This window comes from Chiloscyllium plagiosum, unplaced genomic scaffold (assembly GCF_037043375.1).
Source record: "Chiloscyllium plagiosum isolate Xiang-an unplaced genomic scaffold, Cpla_swu_hap1 HiC_scaffold_4, whole genome shotgun sequence".
Taxonomy (NCBI): domain Eukaryota; kingdom Metazoa; phylum Chordata; class Chondrichthyes; order Orectolobiformes; family Hemiscylliidae; genus Chiloscyllium; species Chiloscyllium plagiosum.
Window position 1 is genome coordinate 77134359 of NW_028270142.1, and position 23122 is coordinate 77157480.

Genomic DNA, 23122 nt, shown 5'->3' on the forward strand with positions numbered 1-23122 from the left:
GGCAAAATGAGTCAAACACAAAGCCACTACATATGAGCTACCCAACACACTGTCAGTGCATTAAGACAGCCACTGCATTAGCATCTGTTTTGGGGTTTCTGCTCCATTAGTATACATCAGATTGATAAAGCACTGTTCAAGTGTATTTCAGCTGAAACTTTTTTAAGAAGAACCCAGCTCAGGTGAAGGATGTCCAGGTATTTCAACAGAGCAAGAAATTACAGCAATGGTCACAAAACCTTACAGTATCCTGCTTCAGTGATGCCTCACTAGAATTGTCATTCTGCTGTAACAGCCAACAACAATCCCTGCAAACATAAGGACACAGCTAACAAGATGACATGGTTTAAAAAAAAAGTATTTTTCAAATGTCTGCTGGGGAATATAGCGATTGTAATGGGGTCAGCCAGGTAACCTCATAAGAGTTCTCTAATGGGACTACTAATCTGGTCCAAATCAAGGAATCCTGGCTGACAGATAAGAGGCAGCTGGATTACTGTCAAGAACTCTCCACGTGTAAATAAAGGATGGTAGACAGGCCTCCTTGGAATTATTTCAATGGTCACAAGAGCAAAGCACATTCTGGAATAAGTTTGTGCAAAACAGTCACCTTTGAGTTAGGGTAAGCATTTCTGGTATCATATCATTATTTAGGAAGTTTGACTCATTTGATGCTTGTGTCAAAAACTGGGCCCAGTATGTGGAAAGAATGTGTTATTTTCACCAGGCAAAATGACAGTCAGGTAGATGAAAAGAGGTAATTCTCAATTTTTAAAGGTTATTAGGAGCCTAACATTCCCAGAGGAACCCAGATACCAAAACCTTTCAAGAGTTGACATGTTTAATTAGGGAATGTTATGACCGCAAGCCTCCTCTACTTTGGAGATACTATTGGTTTTATTTGGCAATTCGAGATTCAGGGGAATATGAATTGGGATTTCTAACTAGGTTAAGATGGCTGGCAGAGGCATGCGACTTTTGTTTAATCCTTAATAAGAAGCTGACAAACCATTTAATATGTGGGACTAATGATGTAAACTTTTAGCTGAAGCCCAAACAAGCACTACAACAGGCGTTATCATTGAAAAATGCAGCAATAGGATTATATGAGTTGCAGAGTATTCAAACGGAAGTGTGACTAACCTTCATGAACACCAGATCAGGCAGCATCCAAGGAGCAGTGAAATCGACGTTTTGGGCAAAAGCCCTGCTTTATTCCTGATGAAGGGCTTTTGCCTGAAACGTCGATTTCGCTGCTCCTTGGATGCTGCCTGAACTGCTGTGCTCTTCCAGTACCACTAATCCAGAATCTGGTTTCCAGCATCTGCAGTCATTGTTTTTACCTTCATTAACACCACCTGAGTGAAGGCAATTGCATAGTCTTACCCAGAACATATCCCGAACAGAGTGACACTAGGTCAGCCCACAGCAAAATCATAAAACAAAGCCAAGCTCGTGACAAATGGTTAAAATTTTCTTCAGGATCAGGGTATAAAGCCACTGTAGTTCCCGCCAAAATGTAGACTCAAGACAGCAAAAGAGTCCCAGTAGACCTAAATTGAGTAAGAGAACTCATAGGCCTCTATCCTGGGGAGTGCACACCCTGGAAGGTCTGGTTTGGAACAGTTTAATTGCTTATCACCATCTAAATTAGATTAAAAATAAATGTCTGGTTCACCTGTGACCCAGTTCTAATGAAGGTCAATACTGGATCGGCCATTTCAGTAATCACAGAATCAGTCTACAACAAAATTTGCTTTCGACTCCAACTCTTAAGTTTGCACAAGAGCTAAGCTAAACAGAGAACCTATACCAGGTAAACTTTACAGATTAATGGTACAGCTTTGGTTCCAGTCTATTATGAGAAGTAGCCGGCTCAGTGAAGCTGTAGTCTGTTTCTTTAGACCTGCCTTCAAAATTTGGACTGCGCTTTCTGCCAGACCATTGGATGACAAATGATTTGGAACTGTCCTTTTATGTCAGATACCATTCAACTTCCAGAAATACTCAAATTCCCTGCTGGTAAACAATGGCCCATTACCTGTGATCAACACTTCTGAGAGTCCATGTATTGCAAAATACGCGGTCAGAATTTCTACCTTTGTCCCCATAATCGACGACAAAACTCTACACATGTCCATCCAGTTTGGGCATTCACAATGACGAAGAACATTGATCCCATGAAAGGACTTGCAGAGTTGATGTGTAATCAAGTCCAGGGTTTTCCTTGCCATTTTCATGAATGTCAGGTAGCCGCTGGCAGTAACTTTTCTCCTTGTTGACACTCTGGGCACTGCCCCAACAACAAAGGTTATGTCTGCAATCAACCCTGGCCACCAAACAATTTTTAGCCATCATCATCATTCTGGAAACTCTGGATGACTTTGGAGGAATTCAGCCAGAATCTGGTGGTGACCTTTGCGTGGGACAATCATTTTTGCCACCCATAATATACTGTGATCTGATCCCTCCAGGTCCAAAAAGATTTCAGCTCTGGTTATGACAGCTCTTTGGTTTCCCCCTTCACCACCAGCCGTTTCAGTTTTATCAGGATCGGATCAGTCTGCATCCAAAGTCTGATATTGTCATCTGTGACTGGAAAGGCATCAGAAAATTTAAAACCATTACAGATTCTTCCAGTGGCAGTTTACCAGTAGTGCCTCCGCCAGCGGGAGGCAGGTCAAGGCATCCGCATTTGCTGCTTGGTCTCCTGGACGGTGTTCCAACTTGTATTTTTATGCACTTGGTATTAGAGCCCACTGCTAATTTCAGCCTGAGGGCATCACTGCCTTGTCTGCTTTAAGTAGACCTAATAGGGGTTTGTGGTCCATTATTATTGCAAATTTACATCCGTAAACATATTGATTCAACTTCCCGACTCCAAATATGACTACAAAGCCTTCCTTCCCTATCTAGCCATATTTACACTCTGCATTAACCAAAGTCCTGGATGGCTTGGCTATGTGATCATTTCCAAGGTCTGTTGTAAATGTGCCAGGTTGGGGTCCAGGTTAAATATGAACTGTAATAATTCACCAGCCCAAGGAAAGACCTAAGCTCCGGTATGAATCTGGAGCCGGGACACCTTTGATCACCCTCACTTTATCTTCCAAAAGATGTAACACCATCTTGTCAACTTTGAAGCTTGGGGTGCCTGGAACATACATTTTTTTCCCTTCCAAGGTGTATGCCCACCTGGGAGGAGTGTTTACAGAACAATGTTAAAGTTCTCCAAGTGCTTCTTCCCTGTTATTAAACCATCTAGATAAATGGCAACCTGGGGTCTACATTGTAAAATGTTCTCCACTGTCTGCTGAAAAGTTTCACAGGCTGACAATAATCTAAATAGCACTCTCTTTTATTGGTACAAACCCTTATAGGTATTAATTGTAACATGTTTCTGGGAAAGCTGATCTAACTACAATTGCCAAGATGCATGGCTCATGTCCAGCTTTGTGAAGGATAGGCTTTGTGTATAAATCCTTTGTGCAAGAGATTGGGTATTTATCCAGCTGCGAAAAGCAGTTAACCATTTATTTAAACATTTGCCCCCTTCAAAGGTGAACTGGCTAGTCGAACTTCACAATTGATATGACCAGTGCTGCCATTTCCATAAACTAGACTAGTTTGATGATTCTTGGAGAAAGTGAGGACTGCAGATGCTGGAGATCAGAGTCGAAGAGCGTGGTACTGGAAGAGCACAGCCGATCAGGCAGCATCCGAGGAACAGAAGAGTCAACGATTCAAGCATAAGCTCTTCATCAGGGGCATCCATTTATCACAAATAACAATAACAATAACAAACACAAACAATACAATGCAATCAAATGAGAAACAATGCATATAGCACAGACTCAATATAACAATATATAAAAAAACACCTGACACCCGTTCACATTTCATACTGATCAGACCATCCTTGGCTAGCCTTCCTGCAGGACAGTCCACAGCCTTCTGGACTCTGGCTGCCCTGCATACTGACTGATCCTCCAGAGGTTTGCTTTCCTCAAGGCTAGGTCAACCACCTAGCTCCTAGTCGCCCATGTACTGGCTGGACTACTCGAGGCCACTTTCCTAAGAGCTGGTTGTTGGCCTTCTGGTATCCGGCCGCCCTGCATATTGACTGACCCTCCCCAGCTCACTTTCCTCCAGCACGGTCGTCAGCCACCGGCTCCCGCTCACCCTGCATACCAACCAAAGCACCCTCAACCTGCTTTCATACAGTCGGGCTGTCGGCCTTCCAACACCCAGCCGCCCCGCCTATAGCCAGTTTGTTAACTGGTATTCCTTTTTATTGAGGACGGATTTCTAAACAGCCTGATTTACACAGCCAGATGTAGATGTGTTTCAGTTCTCATTAGAGAACATTTGGTTCACTGGCTGATTACAGCCTGCGTGTCACTCTTTTCTCTTTTAAAAAAGTCAACGTTAATTTTGTGGAAGGGCTTAGCCCTTGCATTCTGGTTTTCTTTGTTTTTTGCATGTGTTTTCACTTTTATTTAGTGTTTGGACTGAGCCCTTGTGAGAAAATACATCTTTCCAGATGAGCTGTTCCTGTGGGTAGGCCTGGCTCTTTGGTGAACTAGGCCTCTGTAAAGACTGAACATTCGTATGTGTGCTGGGAGGTGAGCATTTGCTGTGCTCTGGAGTTTGGGAGTGGACCAAACCAGTGAGTTAACTGCACCTTCACAATTTACAGTCTTCCTGTGAATAGGCTGGTTCTCTGTGGATAAACCAGTCCTCTCTGGAAACTGAACACCTGTGTATGTGCTGTGAGGTGTGTATTTGCTGACTTCAGGAGTGAATTCTACATACCAGAGTGGACTCTGTCTTTGGTTGTGGATTCTATCTCTGACAATGCATTCTGCGTACTGGAGTGGACGCTGTTCCTGGGAATGGACTTGACAACTTGAACTGTTTATGCTAATGGACTCGGTGTACCAGAAAGGACTGTGTTTATTGGTAATTGACTGTCTTGTTGCTTGTTGGGTTTATCACCTGCACGGTCTTGTGTGTCCTTCAGTCTGGCAGGCTGCACCATGAGCAAGGAGACTCACAGGTCGTCCTGAAGGCTGCCACCCTGAGAGCCGGAGTGTGGGTAGGCTGCCCCAAAAGGTGGCTAGGCCACTCTGATGCTGGTTACCCTGAAGCCAGTAGGTGGGTAGGCCATTCCGGGCGCTGTTGTCCCGAGAAGGGGTAGTCAGGGACGGGCTGTCCTAGAGGTAGCCAGAAGGTGTGTCAGGGCAGTCCACAGGCCACCTGGTGAGTTGGGGTGGGCGAGAGCCAGACGGTACGTAGGGACAGACCGAGAGCTGAAAGGCAGGTAGGCTGGCCTCAGCCTGGGATCCCGGGGAAGTACCAGGGCAGGCTGTCCTAGAGGTGGCTGGAAGGTGCGAAGGGCGATTTAGGGAAGCCGGAAGGTGGATAAGCCATTCTGATCACTGTCGTCCTGGGGGTGGGGGGGTTGGGAAACAGAGTGGGCTGTCCTAGAGGTAGCCAGGTGTGTCAGGGCTGATCGAGAGCCAGAAGTGGCGTCGGGGTGGGCTGCCTTAGAGCGGCCGGAAGATGGGAGGGACGGGTGGGTTGCTGGCGGGGGTCTGTATTCTATGCACGGTTTCTTATCTAATTGGACTGCTTCCTCAGAGATGACTACAAGTGGGATTCGAGGTTTGTCCTCATTTTCCTAAAAAATTGATTGAACAGTGGGGTTTGGCTTTGCTGCTCCTCTCCCTTGTAAATTGCTATTTCTCTGTATACCACTTAACATTAATAATTTGTAAACTGTATCGATTAATATAATTAAAAATAAGAAAAAAAAGAACAGGAGCATCGGACAGGTCTGTTCACTAGGAGCTGGATCAGTGTCCAGGACTCTCCCTTTGTGTCAGGCAACGGACTCTGTGCTGGCTGGGCCTCAGTGTGTTACTGCTGCTGTTGGTTTCTGTTTGTCTTTGGAGGAAACCGGATTTCTGAACTGCTGGAATTATATAGCCAGTTTGTTAATTGGCATTCTTTTTATTGAAGACCGATTTCTAAACTGCCTGATCTACCCAGTCAATGTGTTTCAGTTCTCATGAGGGAACTGTTGTTTCACTGGCTGGTTAGAGCCTATGTATTACTCTTTGCCCTTTTCTCAAAGAGAAATGTTGATTTTTGTGACAGGGCTTAGCCCTTGCATTTTCATTTTCTTTGTTTTTTGCATGTGTTTTCACTTTTTTGGGGGGAGTTTGGACTGAGCCCTTGTGAGAAAATACATCTTTCCATGAGCTGTTCCTGTGATTAGGCCTGGCCCTTGTCTGCGGACTAGGGAATGGACTCTGCATGCTAAAGAAAATTGTTTATGGTAATGGACTCTGTGTACCAGAAAGGACACTGTTTGTTGATAATGGACTCTGTCTTGTTGCTTGTTGGTTTTATCACCTGCACTGTCCTGTGTCCCTGGATCTGGCAGGCCTCACTGTGAGCTAAGAGGCTCATAAGTCGTCCTGAAAGCTGTCGCCCAGAGAGCCGGAGGGTAGGTAGGCCGTCCTGTGAACCTGAAGGTGGATAGGCCACCCTGATGCTGGAAATAGCATGGGCTGTCCTAAAGGTAGCTGCAAGGTATCAGGGTGGACCGAGACCTGGAAGAGGCGTAGGGCCAGGCTGCCTTTGAGTGGCCAAGAGGTGGGAAGGAAGGGTGGTTTGCTGGGTTGTCAGGTGACTGTGATATGCACTATCTTATTGTTCAATTTAATTGGATTGTCTGTACTTGATTGTGTCCGTTTCCTTTTTGATTATTTAAGGTGGGACTTGAGGTACATCCTCTTTCCTCCCCCACCGTGAACTGGCAGGGGGGGGGGGGGGTGGGGGGTGTCTGGCTTTACTGCCCATTTCCCCTATAAATTGCTGTTTATTGTTAACTGTTTATAACTTGTACTGGTTAATAAAAGAACAGGAGCATCAGATGTCTGTTCACTGTAAAAACTGGGTCTGAGGGAGTTGGTTCAGTGTCAAGGCCTTTCACTTGTAAATAAAAAGTGACTTAGTGACAGGATACCAGCCTCTGTGGAATTATTTCTGTGGAGATTTTCAGACCTGTAATTTCACAATTTTAGATTATTAAACCTCTGCCACTACATTCTAAGTTAGAAAATAAATTTATTGTCAAATATATGTCAGGTTCCAAGAGATCAACTGTGTTAGGGGACCCTCCAGTCCGAAGTACAGCCAGACGTTTCTGTAGCCAGCAGCAAAAAAGCAGAATGGTGTGTTGCTTCCCTGGTGCCAGGATTGAGGATGTCTCAGAGAGGGTGCAGAATATTCTCAAGGGGGGAAAGAGGTCATTGTCCACATTGGAAACAACGACCTAGGAAGGGAAAAGGTTGAGATTCTGAAGGGAGATTACAGAGAGTTAGGCAGGAATTTAAAGAGGTGGTCCTCGAGAGTAGTAATATCTGGAATACTCTCGATGCTATGAGTTAGTGAGAGCAGGAATTGGAGGATACAGCAGATGAATGCATGGCTGAGGAGCTGGTATAAGGGAGAAGGATTCACATTTTTGGACCATTGGAATCTCGTTTGGGGTAGAAGTGACCTGAACAAGGAGGACAGTTTGCACCTAAATTGGAAGGGGACTAATATACCAGCAGGGAGATTTGCTAGAACTGCTTGGGAGGATTTAAATGAGTAAGGTGGGACCCAGGCAGATAGTGAGGAAAGAGATCAATCTGAGACTGGTACAGTTGAGAAAAGTAGTGAAAACAAACAAAACAAACAAAACAAACAAAACAAACAAAACAAACAAAACAAACAAAACAAACAAAACAAACAAAACAAACAAAACAAACAAAACAAACAAAACAAACAAAACAAACAAAACAAACAAAACAAACGTCAGGGCAGGCAGGACAAGGTAGGACTAATAAATTAAACTGCATTTATTTCAATGCAAGGGGCCTAACAGGGAAGACAGATGAACTCAGAGCAGGGTTAGGAACATGCGACTAGGATATCATAGCAATTACAGAAACATGACTCAGGGATGGGCAGGACTAGCAGCTTAAATGTTCCAGGATATAAATACAAAAGGAAGGATAGAAAGGGAGGCAAGAGAGGAGGGGGAGTGGCATTTTTGATAAGAGATAGCATTACAGCTGTGCTGAGGGAGGATATTCCTGGAAATACATCCAGGGAAGTTATTTGGGTGGAACTAATAAGAAAGGGATGATCACCTTATTGGGATTGTATTATAGACCCCCTAATAGTCAGAGGGAAATTGAGAAACAAACTTGTAAGGAGATCTCAGCTATCTGTAAAAGAATAATAGGGTGATTATGGTAGGGGATTTTAACTTTCCAAACATAGACTGGGACTGCCTTAGTGTTAAGGGTTTAGATGGAGAGGAATTTGTTAAGTGTGTACAAGACAATTTTCTGATTCAGTATGTGGATGTAGCAACTAGAGAAGGTGCAAAACTTGACCTACTCTTGGGAAATAAAACAGGGCAGGTGACTGTGGTGTCAGTCAGGAAGCACTTTGGAGCCAGTGACCAGAATTCTGTTAGATTTAAAATAGTAATAGAAAAAGATAGACCACATCTAAAAGTTGACTTCCTAAATTGAAGAAAGGCCAATTTTGATGGTATTAGGCAAGAGCTTTCAAAAGCTGATTGGGGGCAGATGTTCGCAGGTAAAGGAATGGCTGGAAGATGGGAAGCCTTCAGAAATGAGATAACGAGAATCCAGAGAAAGTATATTCCTGTTAGGGTGAAAGAAAAGGCTGGGAGGTATAGGGAATGCTGGATGATTAAAGAAACTGAGGGTTTGCTTAAGAAAAAGGAAGCATATGTAAGGTATAGACAGGATAGATGGAGGGAATCCTTGGAAGATTACAAGTGAAGTAGGAGTATACTTAAGAGGGAAATCAGGAGGGCAAAAAGGGACAGGAGTTGGCTTTGGCAAATAGAGTTAAGAAGAATCCAAAAGGGTTTTTACAAATATATTAAGGACAAAAAAGGGTAACGAGGGAGAGAATAGGGCCCCTCAAAGATCAGCAAGGCGACCTCTGTGTGGAGCCACAGAAAATGGGCGGGGATAATAATCGAGTATTTTGCATCAGCATTTACTGTGGAAAAGGAGATGGAAGATATAGAAAGTAGCGAAATAGATGGTGACACCTTGCAAAATGTCCATATTACAGAGGAGGAAGTGCTGGATGTCTTGAAACACACAAAGGTGGATAAAACCCCAGGACCGGATCAGGTGTACCCTAGAACCCTGTGGGAAGCTGGGCCTCTTGCTGAGATATTTGTATTATCGATACAGGTGAGATGGCAGAAGACTGGAGGTTGGCTAACGTGGTGACACTGTTTAAGAAGGGTAGTAAGGACAAGCCAGGGAACTATAGACCAGTGAGTCTGACATCAGTGGTGGGCAAGTTGTTGGAAGGAATCCTGAGGGACAGGATGTACATATATTTGGAAAGGCAACGACTGATTAGGGATAGTCAACATGGCTTTGTGCATGGGAAATTATGTCTCACAAACTTGATTGAGTTTTTTGAAGTAGTAACAAAGAGACCCTGTAGAAATCAGAGAGGTGCTAAATGAACATTTCTCATTGGTGTTTACTCAGGAAAAGGAAAAGGAAAATATTTTAGAGGAGAAGAATGAGGTACGAGATATTAGACTAGAAAGGATCGAGGTTAGTTATGCACAGGTGTTATCAATTCTAGAAGGAGTGAAAGTAGACAAGTTCCCTGGGCCAGATGGGATTTATCCGAGGATTCTCTGGGAAGCTAGGGAGGAGATAGCAGAGCCTTTGGCTTTGATATTTGAGTCGTCATTGTCTACGGGTTTAGTACCAGAGGACTGGAGGATTGCAAATGTTGTGCCCTTGTTCAAGAAGGGCAGCAGGTAATTATACACCAGTGAGCCTTACTTCTGTTGTAGGAAAGGTTTTGGAAAGGATTATAAGATTTATAGTCATCTAGCAAGCAACAACTTGATTTCAGATAGTCAATATGGTTTCATCAAGGGCAGGTCGTGACTCACAAACCTCACTGAGTTTTTTGAGAAGGTGACCAAGCATGTAGAGGAGGGTATGGCAGTTGACATGGTATAATTGGACTTCAGTAAAACCTTTGATAAGGTCCCACATGGTAGGCTGATGGAGAAAATGCAGAGGCATGGAATGGAGGATGATTTAGCAGTTTGGAATAGAAACTGGCTTTCTGGAAGAAGGCAGCAAGTGGTGGTTGATGGAAAATATTCAGCCTGGAAACTGATTACTAGTGGTGCTCCACAAGGATCTGTTTTGGGACCACTGCTGTTTGTCATTTTTTTTCAATGACGTATACGCAGGCATAGGTGGATGGATTAGTAAATTTGCAGATGACACTAAAGTCGGTGGAGTAGTGGACAGTTTGGAAGAATGCTACAGTGTGCAGGGGGATTTGGATAAACTGCAGAATTGGGCTGAGAGGTGGCAAGTGGAGTTCAATGCAGCTAAATGTGAGGTGATGCACTTTGGAAAGAACAACAGGATGGCAGAGTACTTAGTCAATGGAAAGATTCTTGGAAGTGTGGATGTGCAGAGGGATCTTGGAGTCCATGTGCATAAATCCCTGAAAGTTCCCACCCAGGTGGATAGTGCTGTTAAGAAGGCATACAATGTGTTAGGTTTCATTGGTAGAGGGATTGAGTTCCGGAACTGCAATCGCATGCTGCAACTATACAAAACGCTGGTGCGGCCACACGTGGAATATTGTGTACAGTTCTGGTCGCCTCATTACAAAAAGGATATGGAAGCATTGGGAAAAAGTGCAGAGGAGATTTACCAGGATGATGCCTGGTCTGGAGGGAAGGTCTTGTGAAGAAAGGCTGAGATACTTGAGTCTTTCCTCATTGGAAAGAAGGCGGCTAAGGGGGGGGATTTGATAGAGATATGCAAGATGATCAGAGGATTAGATAGGGTAGATAGAGGAGGACTTTTTCCTAGGATAACGACGTCAGCTTGTACAAGAGGGCATAACTACAAATGGAGGGGTGATAGATTAAAGACTGATGTCAGAGGCAAGTTCTTTACACAGAGTGGTAAGGGCATGGAATGCACTACCTGCTAAGGTAGTCAACTCAGCCACATTAGGGAGATTTAAACAATCCTTAGATAAGCTCATGGATGATTTTGGGACAGTGTAGGGGGAACGAGCTGAGAAAAGTCCACAGGTCGGCGCAACATCGAGGGCTGAAGGGCCTGTTCTATGTTCTATGTTCTGAAGAGGATTGATGAGGGCAGAGTGGTAAAAGTTATCTATTTGACTTCAGTAAGGCATTCAACAAGGTTCCCCATGGTAGACTGGTTAGCAAGGTTAGATCTCGTGGAATACAAGGAGCACTAGCCATTTGGATACAAAACTGGCTCAAAGGTAGAAGACAGAGGGTGGAGGGTTGTTTTTCAGACTGGAGGCCTATGACCAGTGGAGTGCCACAAGGATCAGTGCTGGGTCCTCTACTTTTTGTCATTTACATAAATGATTTGGATGTGAGCATAAGAGGTACAGTTAGTAAGTTTGCAGATGACTCCAAAATTGGAGGTATAGTGGACAGCAAAAAAGGTTACCTCAGATTACAACAGGATCTTAATTAGTTGGGCCAATGGGCTGTCAAGTGGCAAATGGAGTTTAATTCGGATAAAGGAGAGGTGCTGCATTTTGGGAAAGCAAATCTTAGCAGGACTTATGCACTTAATGGTAAGGTACTGGGGAGTGTTGCTGAACAAAAAGACCTTGGAGTGCAGGTTCATAGCTCCTTGAAAGTGAAGTCGCAGGTAGATAGGATAGTGAAGGTGGTGTTTGGTATGCTTTCTTTTATTGGTCCGAGTATTGAGTACAGGAGTTGGGAGGTCATATTGCGGCTGTACAGGATACTGGTTAGGCCACTGTTGGAATATTGCGTGCAATTCTGGTTTCCTTCCTATCGGAAGGATGTTGTGAAACTTGATAAGCGTTCAGAAAAGATTTACAAGGATGTTGCCAGGGTTGGAGGATCTGAGCTATGGGGAGGGGCTGTTTTCCCTGGAGTGTCGGAGGCTGAGGGGTTACCTTATAGAGGTTTACAACATTTTGAGGGGTTTGGATAGAATAAGTAAACAAACAATGTCGTTTCCCTGGGGTGGGGGAGTCCAGAACTAGAGGGCATAGGTTTAGGGTGAGAGGGGAAAGATATAAAAGAGACCTAAGGGGCAACTTTTTCATGCAGAGGGTGGTACGTGAATGGAATGAGCTGCCAGAGGATGTGGTGGAGGTTGGTACAATTGCAACATTTAAGAGGCATTTGGATGGGTATATGAATAGGAAGGGTTTGGAGGGATATGGGCCGGGTGCTGGCAGGTGGGACTAGATTGGGTTGGAATACCTGGTCGGCATGGACGGGTTGGACCGAAGGGTCTGTTTCCATGCTATACCTCTCTATGACTCTATGTACTTCTATATGAAGTGTGAAAGACCCTTTATAAATTGCCACACCATGGCACCTGTATGAATGACCAAATTCATACATAATTATAGAAAAGTAAAATTTAAGACAAAGTCCATCACAATTCAGTTAACAGCTCCTGGGCTCAGGGAATACTGATTTAAGCAATGAAGGAATACCCTGAAGACAGCCAGGGCAAGACTGTTATTCAAAAATGAGAATGCCATGCCGAACAAGACTGCCACTAATGAGCTAGACTTTAACATTCATCAAACCTCAAAATCCCTCACTTTGCCATCTTTATTAAATGGGTGATTTTATCCTTAAACTGCAACCTCTAATTCTAGAATTTTACGTGAGGAAATATCCATTCTGCATCCATCCTGTCAAGCCTCCTCAGAATCTTTCAGTGAAGTTACTTCTTCCTCCTCTAAACTCCAGCAGATAAAAGCCTAGCCCATCCAACATTTCCTTTCCAGACAACCTGCTAATTCAACTTACTGGCCCAACAAAACTTTGAACTGCATCCAATGCATTTACAACCTTCCATAAAGGAGATTTATCCTCCTTTTACAGAATACATTGTAGCATTTCTTAGATCTTCTCATGGAGATTGGAATTCCAGTAAGAACTTAGCAACTTCCACCAGCATAAAAAGAAACATTCACCCAAAATCAGATTAATATCAAATGCATTTATTTTTGAAACCACTACCCTTGGTTCTATTAAAACTGTACTGGATAATTAGACTGTTATACAGGAGTAAAATTTTGTGCCACCTCCTGTCCCCATCCCTCCCAAAACAGGCCATTGGATTTGGCAATGGAAGCAATTAAGGTCCCACCTCCAATAAAGTCCCTGCTCCCAACAAATAAGTATATTTCACCACAATATCAAGGTCCTGAGGCCCACATCAAAATTCACCTTTTTAAAGTAAAGGAGGATTTTAGAATTGTTCTATTCAAGGTGAAATAAAAATCAAATCTGATTCAATTTTCCAAACTGCCCAACACAATTGCTTGAAATACATTCCTTTTGGCTGGCAACATTTTGGATCATCCATGCAAAATAGTTTTAAAAATACACAGCATCAGTCTGGCAGAACAGTATCATGCAAGTGGTAGGTATGTGTATAATGTGCGCTCATCATAAGAGTTTGCCCAGGGTGGAAGGTAGAGAAAGTAACACTAGTTTGTCATTAACGTATTGGCCAGATTCTAGGCGTGTTGTATATATTTGTATATATTCAAATGGCTCCCTCTAAAGGAAGAATTACTTTTATGGCATAGCATAGAAAGGATTGGGAGAATTCTAGTTTTACCTCACTCCTCTTACTGAGCACACTGTACTGAAATTGAACCTATTATGGCCTCCAGGATGCCTCCTGATAGGGACAACGTCAGAACTCAATACCAGGTTATACTCCAACTGGTTTATTTCAAAATCACAAGCTTTCAGAGTGCTGCTCCTTTGTCAGGTAACCTCTTAGACTATAAGCCTTTGTCCCAGTAAGGACAAAGACAGAACTCATACGATACCAAGTTGCAGCCGAAAAGATTACCTGACAAAGGAGCAGCACTCAAAGATTTCAAATAACCGGGTGTCATGTGACTTCTGACTCTGGCCACTTCAGTCCAACACTGATCCCTACTGGGATGGTGTGGAGGTAAGTTAAAGTCAAGGAAATTCATGCTGCATTGGGTTGGTACCTGGGACTTCAATGTTGTGGCCATTGTGGAGACATGGAAAGAGCAGTGACAGAAATGGTATTGTGAGGTTCTGATGTTTAGATGTTTCAGTAAGAACAGAGATGGTAAAAGAGGGAGAAGCATTGTCAGTCAAGGACAGTATTATGGTGGCAGAAAGAACATTCGAGGACTCGTCTACTGAGGTAGTATTGGCTGAGATTAGAAACAGGAAAGGAGAGGTCATCTATTGGGAGTTTTCTATAGTCCTCCAAATAGTTCCAGGATGTAGAGGAAAGGATAGCAATGATAATTCTGGATAGGAGCGAGTGTAACAGGGTAGCTTTGGGGGACTTAACTTTGCAAATATTGACTGGAAATACTACTGTTCGAGAATTATTTGGATGGGTCAGTTTTTGTCCAATGTGTGCATGATGGTTTCTTGACAGTATATATCAAGCCAACAAGGGGCAAGGCCATATTGTATTTGGTACTGGGTAGTGAACCCAGCCAGGTGTTAGATTTAGAGGGAGGTAAGCACTTTTGTGATAGTGACCACAATTCAAGGCAATGATGATGCAATTAGGCAAGGTTTAGGATACAAAGGATGGGGAAGGAAACTGCAGGGACAGGCACAACTGGAATTGCTTATTCAAGGAACAGCTACTGTGTGTCCTCGATAAGTACGTATCTGCCAGGCAGGGAGGAAGTGTTCAAGCGAGAGAGCAGTTGTTATAAATCTTGTCAAGAGGAAGACAGCGGCTTATGTTCAGATGAGATGTGAAGGTTCAGTTTGCGCACTTGGGAGATTTACAAGTTAGCCAGAAAGACCTAGAGAACTAAGAGGAGCCAGGAGGGGACATGAGAAGTCGTTGGCAGATAGGATCAAGGAAAACCCTAAAGCTTTCTATAGGTATGTCAGGAATAAAAGAATGACTACAGAAAGACTAGGGCCAACCAAGGATAGTAATGCGAAGTTGTGTGTGGAGTCAGAGGAGATGGGGAAGTGGTAAATGAATATTTTATCAGTATTCATACTGGAAAAAAGACAATGTTATCAAGGAGAATACGGAGAAACAGGCTACTAGACTAGACGGGATTGAGGTTCACAAGGAGGTAGTGTTATCAATTCTGAAAAGTATGAAAATAGATAAGTCCCCTGAGAAGCCAGGGAGGAGATTGCTGAGCCTTTAACTTTGATCTTTATGTTGTCATTGTCTACATGAATAGTACTGGAGGATAGCAAATGTTGTCCCCTTGTTTAAGAAGGGGAGTAGAGACAATTCTGGTAAATAAAAACCTGTGACCCTTACTTCGGTTGTGGGTAAAGTGTTGGTAAAAGTCATAAGAGATATGATTTATTATCATAATCAAGAAAGGGATAAGTTGATTTGGGATAGTCATGCCCCACAAACTTTGAGTTTTCAAGAAGGTGTCCAAACACGTGGATGAGGTAAAGCAGTTGATGTGATGTATATGGATTTCAACAAGGTGTTTGAGAAGGTCCCCACGGTAGGCTATTGCACAAAATACTGAGGCATGGGATCGAGGGTGATATAGCGGTTTGGATCAGAAATTGGCTAGCTGAAAGACAGAGGGCGGTGGTTGACGGGAAACATTAATCATGGAGCTCAGTTACTAGTGGTGTACCACAAGTAGCTGTTTTGGGGCCACTGCTGTTCGTCATTTTTAATAAGTGACCTAGATGAGAGTGTAGAAGGAAGCAATTAGTAAACTTGTAGATGACATATCAGTGGAGTTGTGGATAGTGCTAAAGGATGTTGCAGGTTACAAAGGGATATGGATAAGCTGCAGAGCTGGACTGAGAGGTGGAAAATGGAGTTTAATGCAGAAACGTGTAACATGACTCCCTTTGGAAGGAGCAACAGGTCATGCTGCAGCTGTACAAAATGGTGGTGCGGCCACACTGAACAGTTCTGGTCACTGTATTATAGGAAGGATGTGGAAAGGGTACAGAGGAGATTTACTAGGATGTTACCTGGTATGGAGGGAAGGTCTAACAATTGAATTGAAGCTGTTTTCATTTGAAAGGTGGTGGTTGAGAAGTGACTTAATTGAGACATAAAAGTTAATCAAAGGGTTAGATAGGATGTACAGTGAGAGTCTTTTTCCTTGGATGGGGATAGCTAGCATGAGGTGACATAGTTGTAAATTGAGGGGTGATACATACAGGACAGAGGTCAGCGGTAGTTTCTTCACTCAGAAGTAGGGGTGTGGAACACTACCTGCAACCGTAGTAGACTCGCTAACTTTAAAAGGGCATTTATATGGTCATTGGATAAACATATGGTTGAAAATGGAATAGTGTAGGATAGACAGGCTTCAGATTAGTTCCACAGGTCGGCACAACATAGAGGGCTGAAAGACCTGTACTGAACTGTCATGTTTTATGTTCTATTATGCAGTATTTCAATGTACCATTGCATTTTTCCTGTAAATGCTCAAGTGTTGTATTGGAGTTCTAGGACTTGATTCAGTTGAGAACCTCAGAACTCTATCAGCCACTTAAATAGAGGAACAAATGTCACCAGAAGATGTGAATGCCAGTGCAGGCATCCCATTTTTTGTTTCCCCATTTTTTGTAAAGGTTCTTCAGCAATAAACGTTGTAAATTGATTTCATGGAATATAGATTTTTTTGGAAGGTGTACTGGAATCTGACTGTAATGGACTCATGTGCACTGATTGGAGTCAATACATTGTAATACATTTGGAAATATAATCTGGAAACAAATAAGTTAGGCTAATTAAGTTTCTTTTACATCTCAAAGGAGAAGTGGAACTATTTGGTATTCTTTTGTTGAAACTGGATGTGTCTTTTTTGTAACTTCACTAAGTGCCTTTGGGGAAAAACAATATTTGGATTGATTGTAAGTGGCAGTTTTTAAACTGAATGGAGAGGAGGAAGTGCTCAATAGTACTTGAAGAAATAGCACTCAAAGTTTTGTAATAAGAAAGTAAACTTTTATTAACTCAAGCTATAACCTAGGTTTAACTGACAGGCTATCTAATTGAGTAACACTGCAGTTGTCATCATGATAGCAGAGCCAGAGCCAAAAAACATAGCAGAAACTTAATCTCATTGAACTAATTATTCTGTTGATTTTAATCAGCAGACCTTATTTTTTGTCTATAATTTCCAAATGTGGTAAGCCTAGAGGAAAAAAAAAACTGTCTTATGTCTTGTCAGTCTAGCATGAAATGGATTCTTTTTTTTAAAACCCCCACACTACTGCCAAACAGCAGTAGAACACACAGTGAAGAAATAATGAGTGCAGCAAACATCATTCATATTCCACCACCAAGACGACAAAACACCTGAAAGGCCAGCTTCTCTTTAGGGGCAATGTCTAAGTGATCAAAAAGGGGAAGGTGAGGATAGGGATCAAATCAAAAGTAGAATCAGAGGGGGAAAGAAAACACTCCATGCCACACAGTGTCGACCTCTCCCTGAAAACAGAATGTTGGTAGACACCACATGCTTGTTCTCCAGGGACACCTAGACCTGAACATAACTGCGGAAGAGGGGCAGGCAATTAGCCATAATGACCCCCCTTTCCATCCCAGCCCAGGAGCAGACCCACAAGATGATCCTCTGACCTGCCCACCCCCTCTGCACCGGGTACCTCAAGATCACGGTGCGGCACGGTGGCACAGTGGTTAGCACTGCTGCCTCACAGCGCCAGAGACCTGGGTTCAATTCTCGCCTCAGGCAACTGACTGTGTGGAGTGTGCACGTTCTCCCCGTGTCTGCGTGGGTTTCCTCCGGGTGCTCCGGTTTCCTCCCACAGTCCAAAGATGTGCAGGTCAGGTGAATTGGCCATGCTAAATTGCCCGTAGTGTTAGGTAAGGGGTAAATGTAGGGGTATGGGTGGGTTGCGCTTCGGCGGGGCGGTGTGGACTTGTTGGGCCGAAGGGCCTGTTTCCACACTGTAAGTAATCCAATCTAATCTAATCTAATCAGGAACGTGGAGGTGAAGTGCAACCAAAAACAAAAAGATGACAACCCTTAAGAAAACCAAAACAGGACCGCAGATGCCCACACCCCATGTATACATATCTACAAAACAAGCAGTTGGGCTGGGAGACATTGAACCACCAATCTGCAGTTGCAGGGGACTGCCGCATGCAGCACCCTCCACCCCTTATCCCCCAGGGAAAAGGGGGAGGACACCCACATAGACAGCCCTTCTTCGGGGATCCCCACTGCCTGTTGCCATATAGGCACACTCAGGTGCGTCTGAGCAGTAGATAAGGAAGAGGAGGTGGATGTTGTCCAGCAGCAGTCAGTACAGGGCCTGCTGTTCCACATCCCTAAAGGGGACACATCTAAAACCCTTGAGGTGGCTTTGTTTGTGGGACACAGGCTTATCAAATTGATTTATAAAAGGGAGTACAGTTTAGGTTTGCAGATTACCAACTGGAGTCATAGAATGCCAAGAGTGTGGAAGCAGACCATTTGGCCCATCAAGTCTGCACTGACCCTCCAAAGAGGATCCTACCTAGACCCACCCCTTACCCAATCCCTGTAACCATGCATTTCTCATGACTAATCCAATTAGTCCATATTTCTCTGTACACTATGGGCAATTTAGCATGGCCAATCCACCTAACCTGTATATCTTTGGACAATGGGGGAAAATTAGAGCACCCTGAGGAAACCCATGCAGACACTGGGGGAAATGTGCAAACTCCACACTGTCAATCGCCTGTGGAATCAAACCTGGTCTCTAGCATTGTGAGTAGCATTGCTAACCACTGAGCCACCATGCCACCTATTTGTAATAGCAACTTTGATTTACTTTCAGATAAGGAAAAGAATTAGCTACCTTTAATTAAACATTTTTTATTAATGGAGCTTAGAGCCTTTCTCATTTCTTTCATGTGTTTTATCAATTTCTAAACTTAGCAGAAAGTTTGGAAGTATTCTCTTCCCAGTAACAGTTTCAAGGATGGATTTTTTTTTGAGACAGTTGTGTAAAAGGAGGTCTTCACTTTCATTTTCCCCTCAGCCTTTCCTTCCAAAAATCTAAAGTACACTTGCCCACACTTTCCTCTCAAACCCAATCCAGCTCTTTCATGGAGGAAGTGAGGACTGCAGATCAGAGTTGAGTGTGGGGTGCTGGAAAAGCACCGCAGGTCAGGCAGCACCCGAGGAGCAGGAGAATTGACGTTTCGGGCACAAGATGAAGGGCTTATGCCCGAAATGTCAATTCTCCTGCTCCTCAGATGCTGCCTGACCTGCTGTGCTTTTTCAGCACCACATAACGCCACTCTTTCACGAGTCCTATTGCGACCTGCACTAGCACAATTGCAATCAGTCTGTAGCAACACTGCAAAGTTTAATGTTATGGGGCTATAATTTTGTTATTCACATTGACCAGAGCTTTTTTCTAAGCCCTCATCGAATCATTTCCTTAACAAGTTGAGAAGATTTGTAGCTCAGGTTGAGGTTCTGAATGTAGGCTTGCTCGCTGAGTTGGAAGATTCATTTTCATGAACCTCCAGGTCAGCGAGCAAACCTACACCCATTTCCTTAACACTTTTGCTAATTTTAGAAGACTTTATTCAGGGACAATATTCTATTGTCATTGATAGAGGAACAGTACAGTACTGTATTAATGCAACTCCTCCTTACAAAATATCAAAGAAAATTTTTTAAAAACTTACCTGTTTCCCATCCGTGCTGTACAGCTTTTGTACAGGAAAATTCATCAGCTCACTAATATGGTACAACAATACATCAAAGTTCTGTACTTTGTTCCTGTTCAAAACTAGGTTACGTTTAAAAGTAGGGTCACCATTTCTGAAGATTACAAGCTTCTTTGGAATTCCTGTAGATGATGTTAAGTCCCCATGAAGTGACTTGAAGGCTTTCTGTCTGATCTGTCTTGACGCAAGCTGTTCAGGATTAAAAGGTTTGCTAATAAACCAGGGTTTATGTTTCTGATTAGCTAGCTCAAGGTTAATAGGCTTCACCTTCCGTTGGTCAGAGCAAATGTAAGCTTGGCCATCCTTAAGATCTGAAAGACTTGTCACACTATTGTTACCACGAGGTGTGCTAATTGTTCGTACCCCAAATGGTAATGGAATCTTCTCAGACAAATTATCTAATAAAGAATCAAATGTCTTAAATGTGCGCCTGTTGATACTTATCCGAATTCCAGAAAACTGTGGGTCACCACTTTTATAAAAGTAAACATTCTTTGATTTAATAGGAGTTGGAATTTTGAATTGACGTGCAGTTACAAACTTCTCACTCCTCGTGATGAGAGGCAATTCAAGTGAATCACTTGGAGATTGTTGTTCATCCATCTTCTGCCAATCAATAAATACACTGTAAAATAGTAAAAAGTTTTTTTTTAAAAATCAGCATGTCAACATTTGTTAAACTACAAAGAACAGAGCTAGAAGCAAGAGTACACAATTACAATGGCTCAGTGGTTAGCACTGCTGCCTCACAACACAATAGACCCAGGTTCAATCCCAGCCTTGGGCGACTGTCTGTGTGGAGTTTGTACATTCTCCCCATGTCTGCGAGGGTTTTCCCCAAGTGCTCCGGTTTCCCCCCCAAGGTCCAAAGGTGTGCAGGTTAGGTTAATTGGCCATGTGAAATTGTCCATAGTGTTCAGGGATTTAGATTAGATTAGATTCCCTACAGTGTGGAAACAGGCCCTTCGGCCCAACCAGTCCACACCGACCCTCCAAAGAGTAACCCACCCAGACCCATTTCCCTCTGACTAATGCACCTAACATTTTTGGACTGTGGGAGGAAACCAGAGCACCCGGAGGAAATCCACGCAGACACGGGGAGAATGTGCAAACTCACAACAGACAGTCACCCGAGGCTGAAATCGAACCTAGGACCCTGGTGCTGTGAGCCAGCAGTGCTAACCACTGAGCCACCGTGCCGCCCTAATTAATGTATAGGTTAGGTGCATTAGTCAGGGGAAATGTAGGATAATGAGACTGGGTGGAATACTTGAAGGAGGGGGGGTGGACTTGTTGGGCCAAAGGGCATCCTTCCACACTAGGAATTCTAATTCTTAAATAAAATCTAATTCAGCCCTTTAAGCCTGCTCCACCATTCGACACAATCATCCGATCGCACTTCGACCTTAACTCCACTTTCTTGCCTGTTCCCATAACCCTACAACCCATTACTAATTAAAAATCTGTCTATATGCTCAATGACTTAGCATTCACCACACTGGGAAAGTGAGTTTCTCACATTCACATCCCTGAGGAAAGTATTTCTCATCTGTTTTAAATCTGCAATTCTTTATTCTAAAACTCATTCTAGATTATGCACAAGAAAACATCCTTTCTACATCTACTTTGTCAATCCCTTTGTATACTTCAATAAAGTTTTTTTATTCTTCTAAATCCCAGACAGTTTTGACCTAAACTGCTCAGTACTTACTGGTACGTTCCTGAGGAGTATTGCTGAACAGAGACCTTGGAGTTCAGATTCATAGTTTCCTGGAAGTGGAATTGCAGGTAGATGGGATAGCAAAGGCAGCAGAAAGTATGTTTTCCTTTATTGGTCACAGAATTGCGTTCAGAGTTGGGAGATGATGTTGCGGTCATGTGCAGGACATTAGTTCAACCATGTTTGGCACATTGCGTGCAATTCTGGTCTCCCTGCTATAGGAAGGATGTTGTGAAACTTGAAAGGGTTCAGAAAAGATTTACAAGGCTGTTCCAAGGTTAGAGGTTTGAGCTATAGGGAGAGGCTGAATAGGCTAGGGCTGTATTTCCTGGAGCGTTGGAGGTTGAGAGGTGATCTTATAGAGGTTTACATAATTGAGGAGAATGGATAGGATAATGAGGCAAGGTATTTTCCTTGGGTTGTGGGAGTTCAGAACTCAAGAGCATAGGTTTAGGGTGAGAGGGGAAATGATTTAAAAAAGGTACTGAAGAGGAAACATTTTCACAAAGGGTAGTGAGTGTATGGAATGAGCTACCAGAAGACGTGGTGGTAGCTGGTACAATTACAACATTTAAAAAGGCATTTGGATAGGTAAGTGTTTACAGGCTTAACGGGCTAAGTGCTGGCAAACAGAACTAGATTAATTTAGGATAGCTAGTGGGAATGTACGTGTTTGACTAAAGTGTCTATACATTTCTGACCTCTTCATAAGAGAAACCACTCACCTCTGGAATCAAGCTAATGAATCTCCTCTGAACTGTCTACAATGCAACTGCAACCCTCCTCAAATAACATCACCAAACAGTATGCAATACTCCAGGTCCAGTCTCACTGATTCTTTGTATAGTTGCAGCAACATCCCCCACCCCCACCCCCCAACATTTGTGTTGTCTTCCTTTTTAGTGCTAAATACCAAAATTCCATTTGCCTTATTACCTGTTGTATCTGCATAGAGATCAGGGAAATAATAAAACAAAAAAGTAAAGGCACAACCTATGCACATATACAATAAAAAGGAGAGTGGATGAGCAAAACGGTTTGGAAAAAAAGTGGAAGTGATAAAGAAAGCAAAGAGGAACTACAAAACTAAACTGACAAGGAATATAAAATATTCAGGACTTAATTTTAATGAGAAAAAAGTTATGGATAGGCCCACTAGCAAAAGTAATTACAGTAAAATGACATACACTGAATAATTACTTTGTCAGCATTCATCAGGAAGTCTAACAAGATAGACATTGAGGTATGAGTGGATGCTAGGGCAGTTGCTTGCTCCTCCTGCAGAATGTGGCAGGTGGGAGACATGGCACACGTCTCCGCTGGCTAAATCTGCGGGAAGTGCACCCAACTCCAGCTCCTTGAAAACCATGTTAGGGAATTGGAGCTGGAGTGGGATGAGCTACGGATCATTTGGGAGGCTGAGGGGGTGATTGAGAGGAGTTACCGGGAGTTGGTCACTCCTAAGGCTCAGGACAAGGATAGATGGGTAGATGGGTTACACAGTTAGGGGGAGGAAAGGGAATAGACAGACAGT

The 23122-nt window shown here is 43.2% G+C and overlaps 1 protein-coding gene across 10 annotated transcripts in view; it reads right to left on the reverse strand.

The window, feature by feature from the left end:
• LOC122549101 (lipoxygenase homology domain-containing protein 1-like) overlaps positions 1-23122 on the reverse strand; it is a 326386-nt gene that overhangs the window by 275490 nt on the left and 27774 nt on the right. For 8 of the 10 annotated variants that reach the window (XR_015756989.1, XM_087986387.1, XM_087986386.1 and 5 more), the window contains exons 1-2: positions 21580-21679; positions 19827-20493 (exon numbers count right to left, since the gene is read on the reverse strand). Coding sequence is in view for 9 of the 10 variants with exons in the window: in XM_087986387.1 (XP_087842513.1) it covers positions 19827-20493; positions 21580-21632 (720 nt within the window). In the remaining variant the exon portion in view is untranslated. Of the gene's footprint in view, positions 1-19826; positions 20494-21579; positions 21680-23122 lie in introns of those variants that run through there. The other 2 variants (XM_043688343.2, XM_043688347.2) reach the window with 1 other exon arrangement.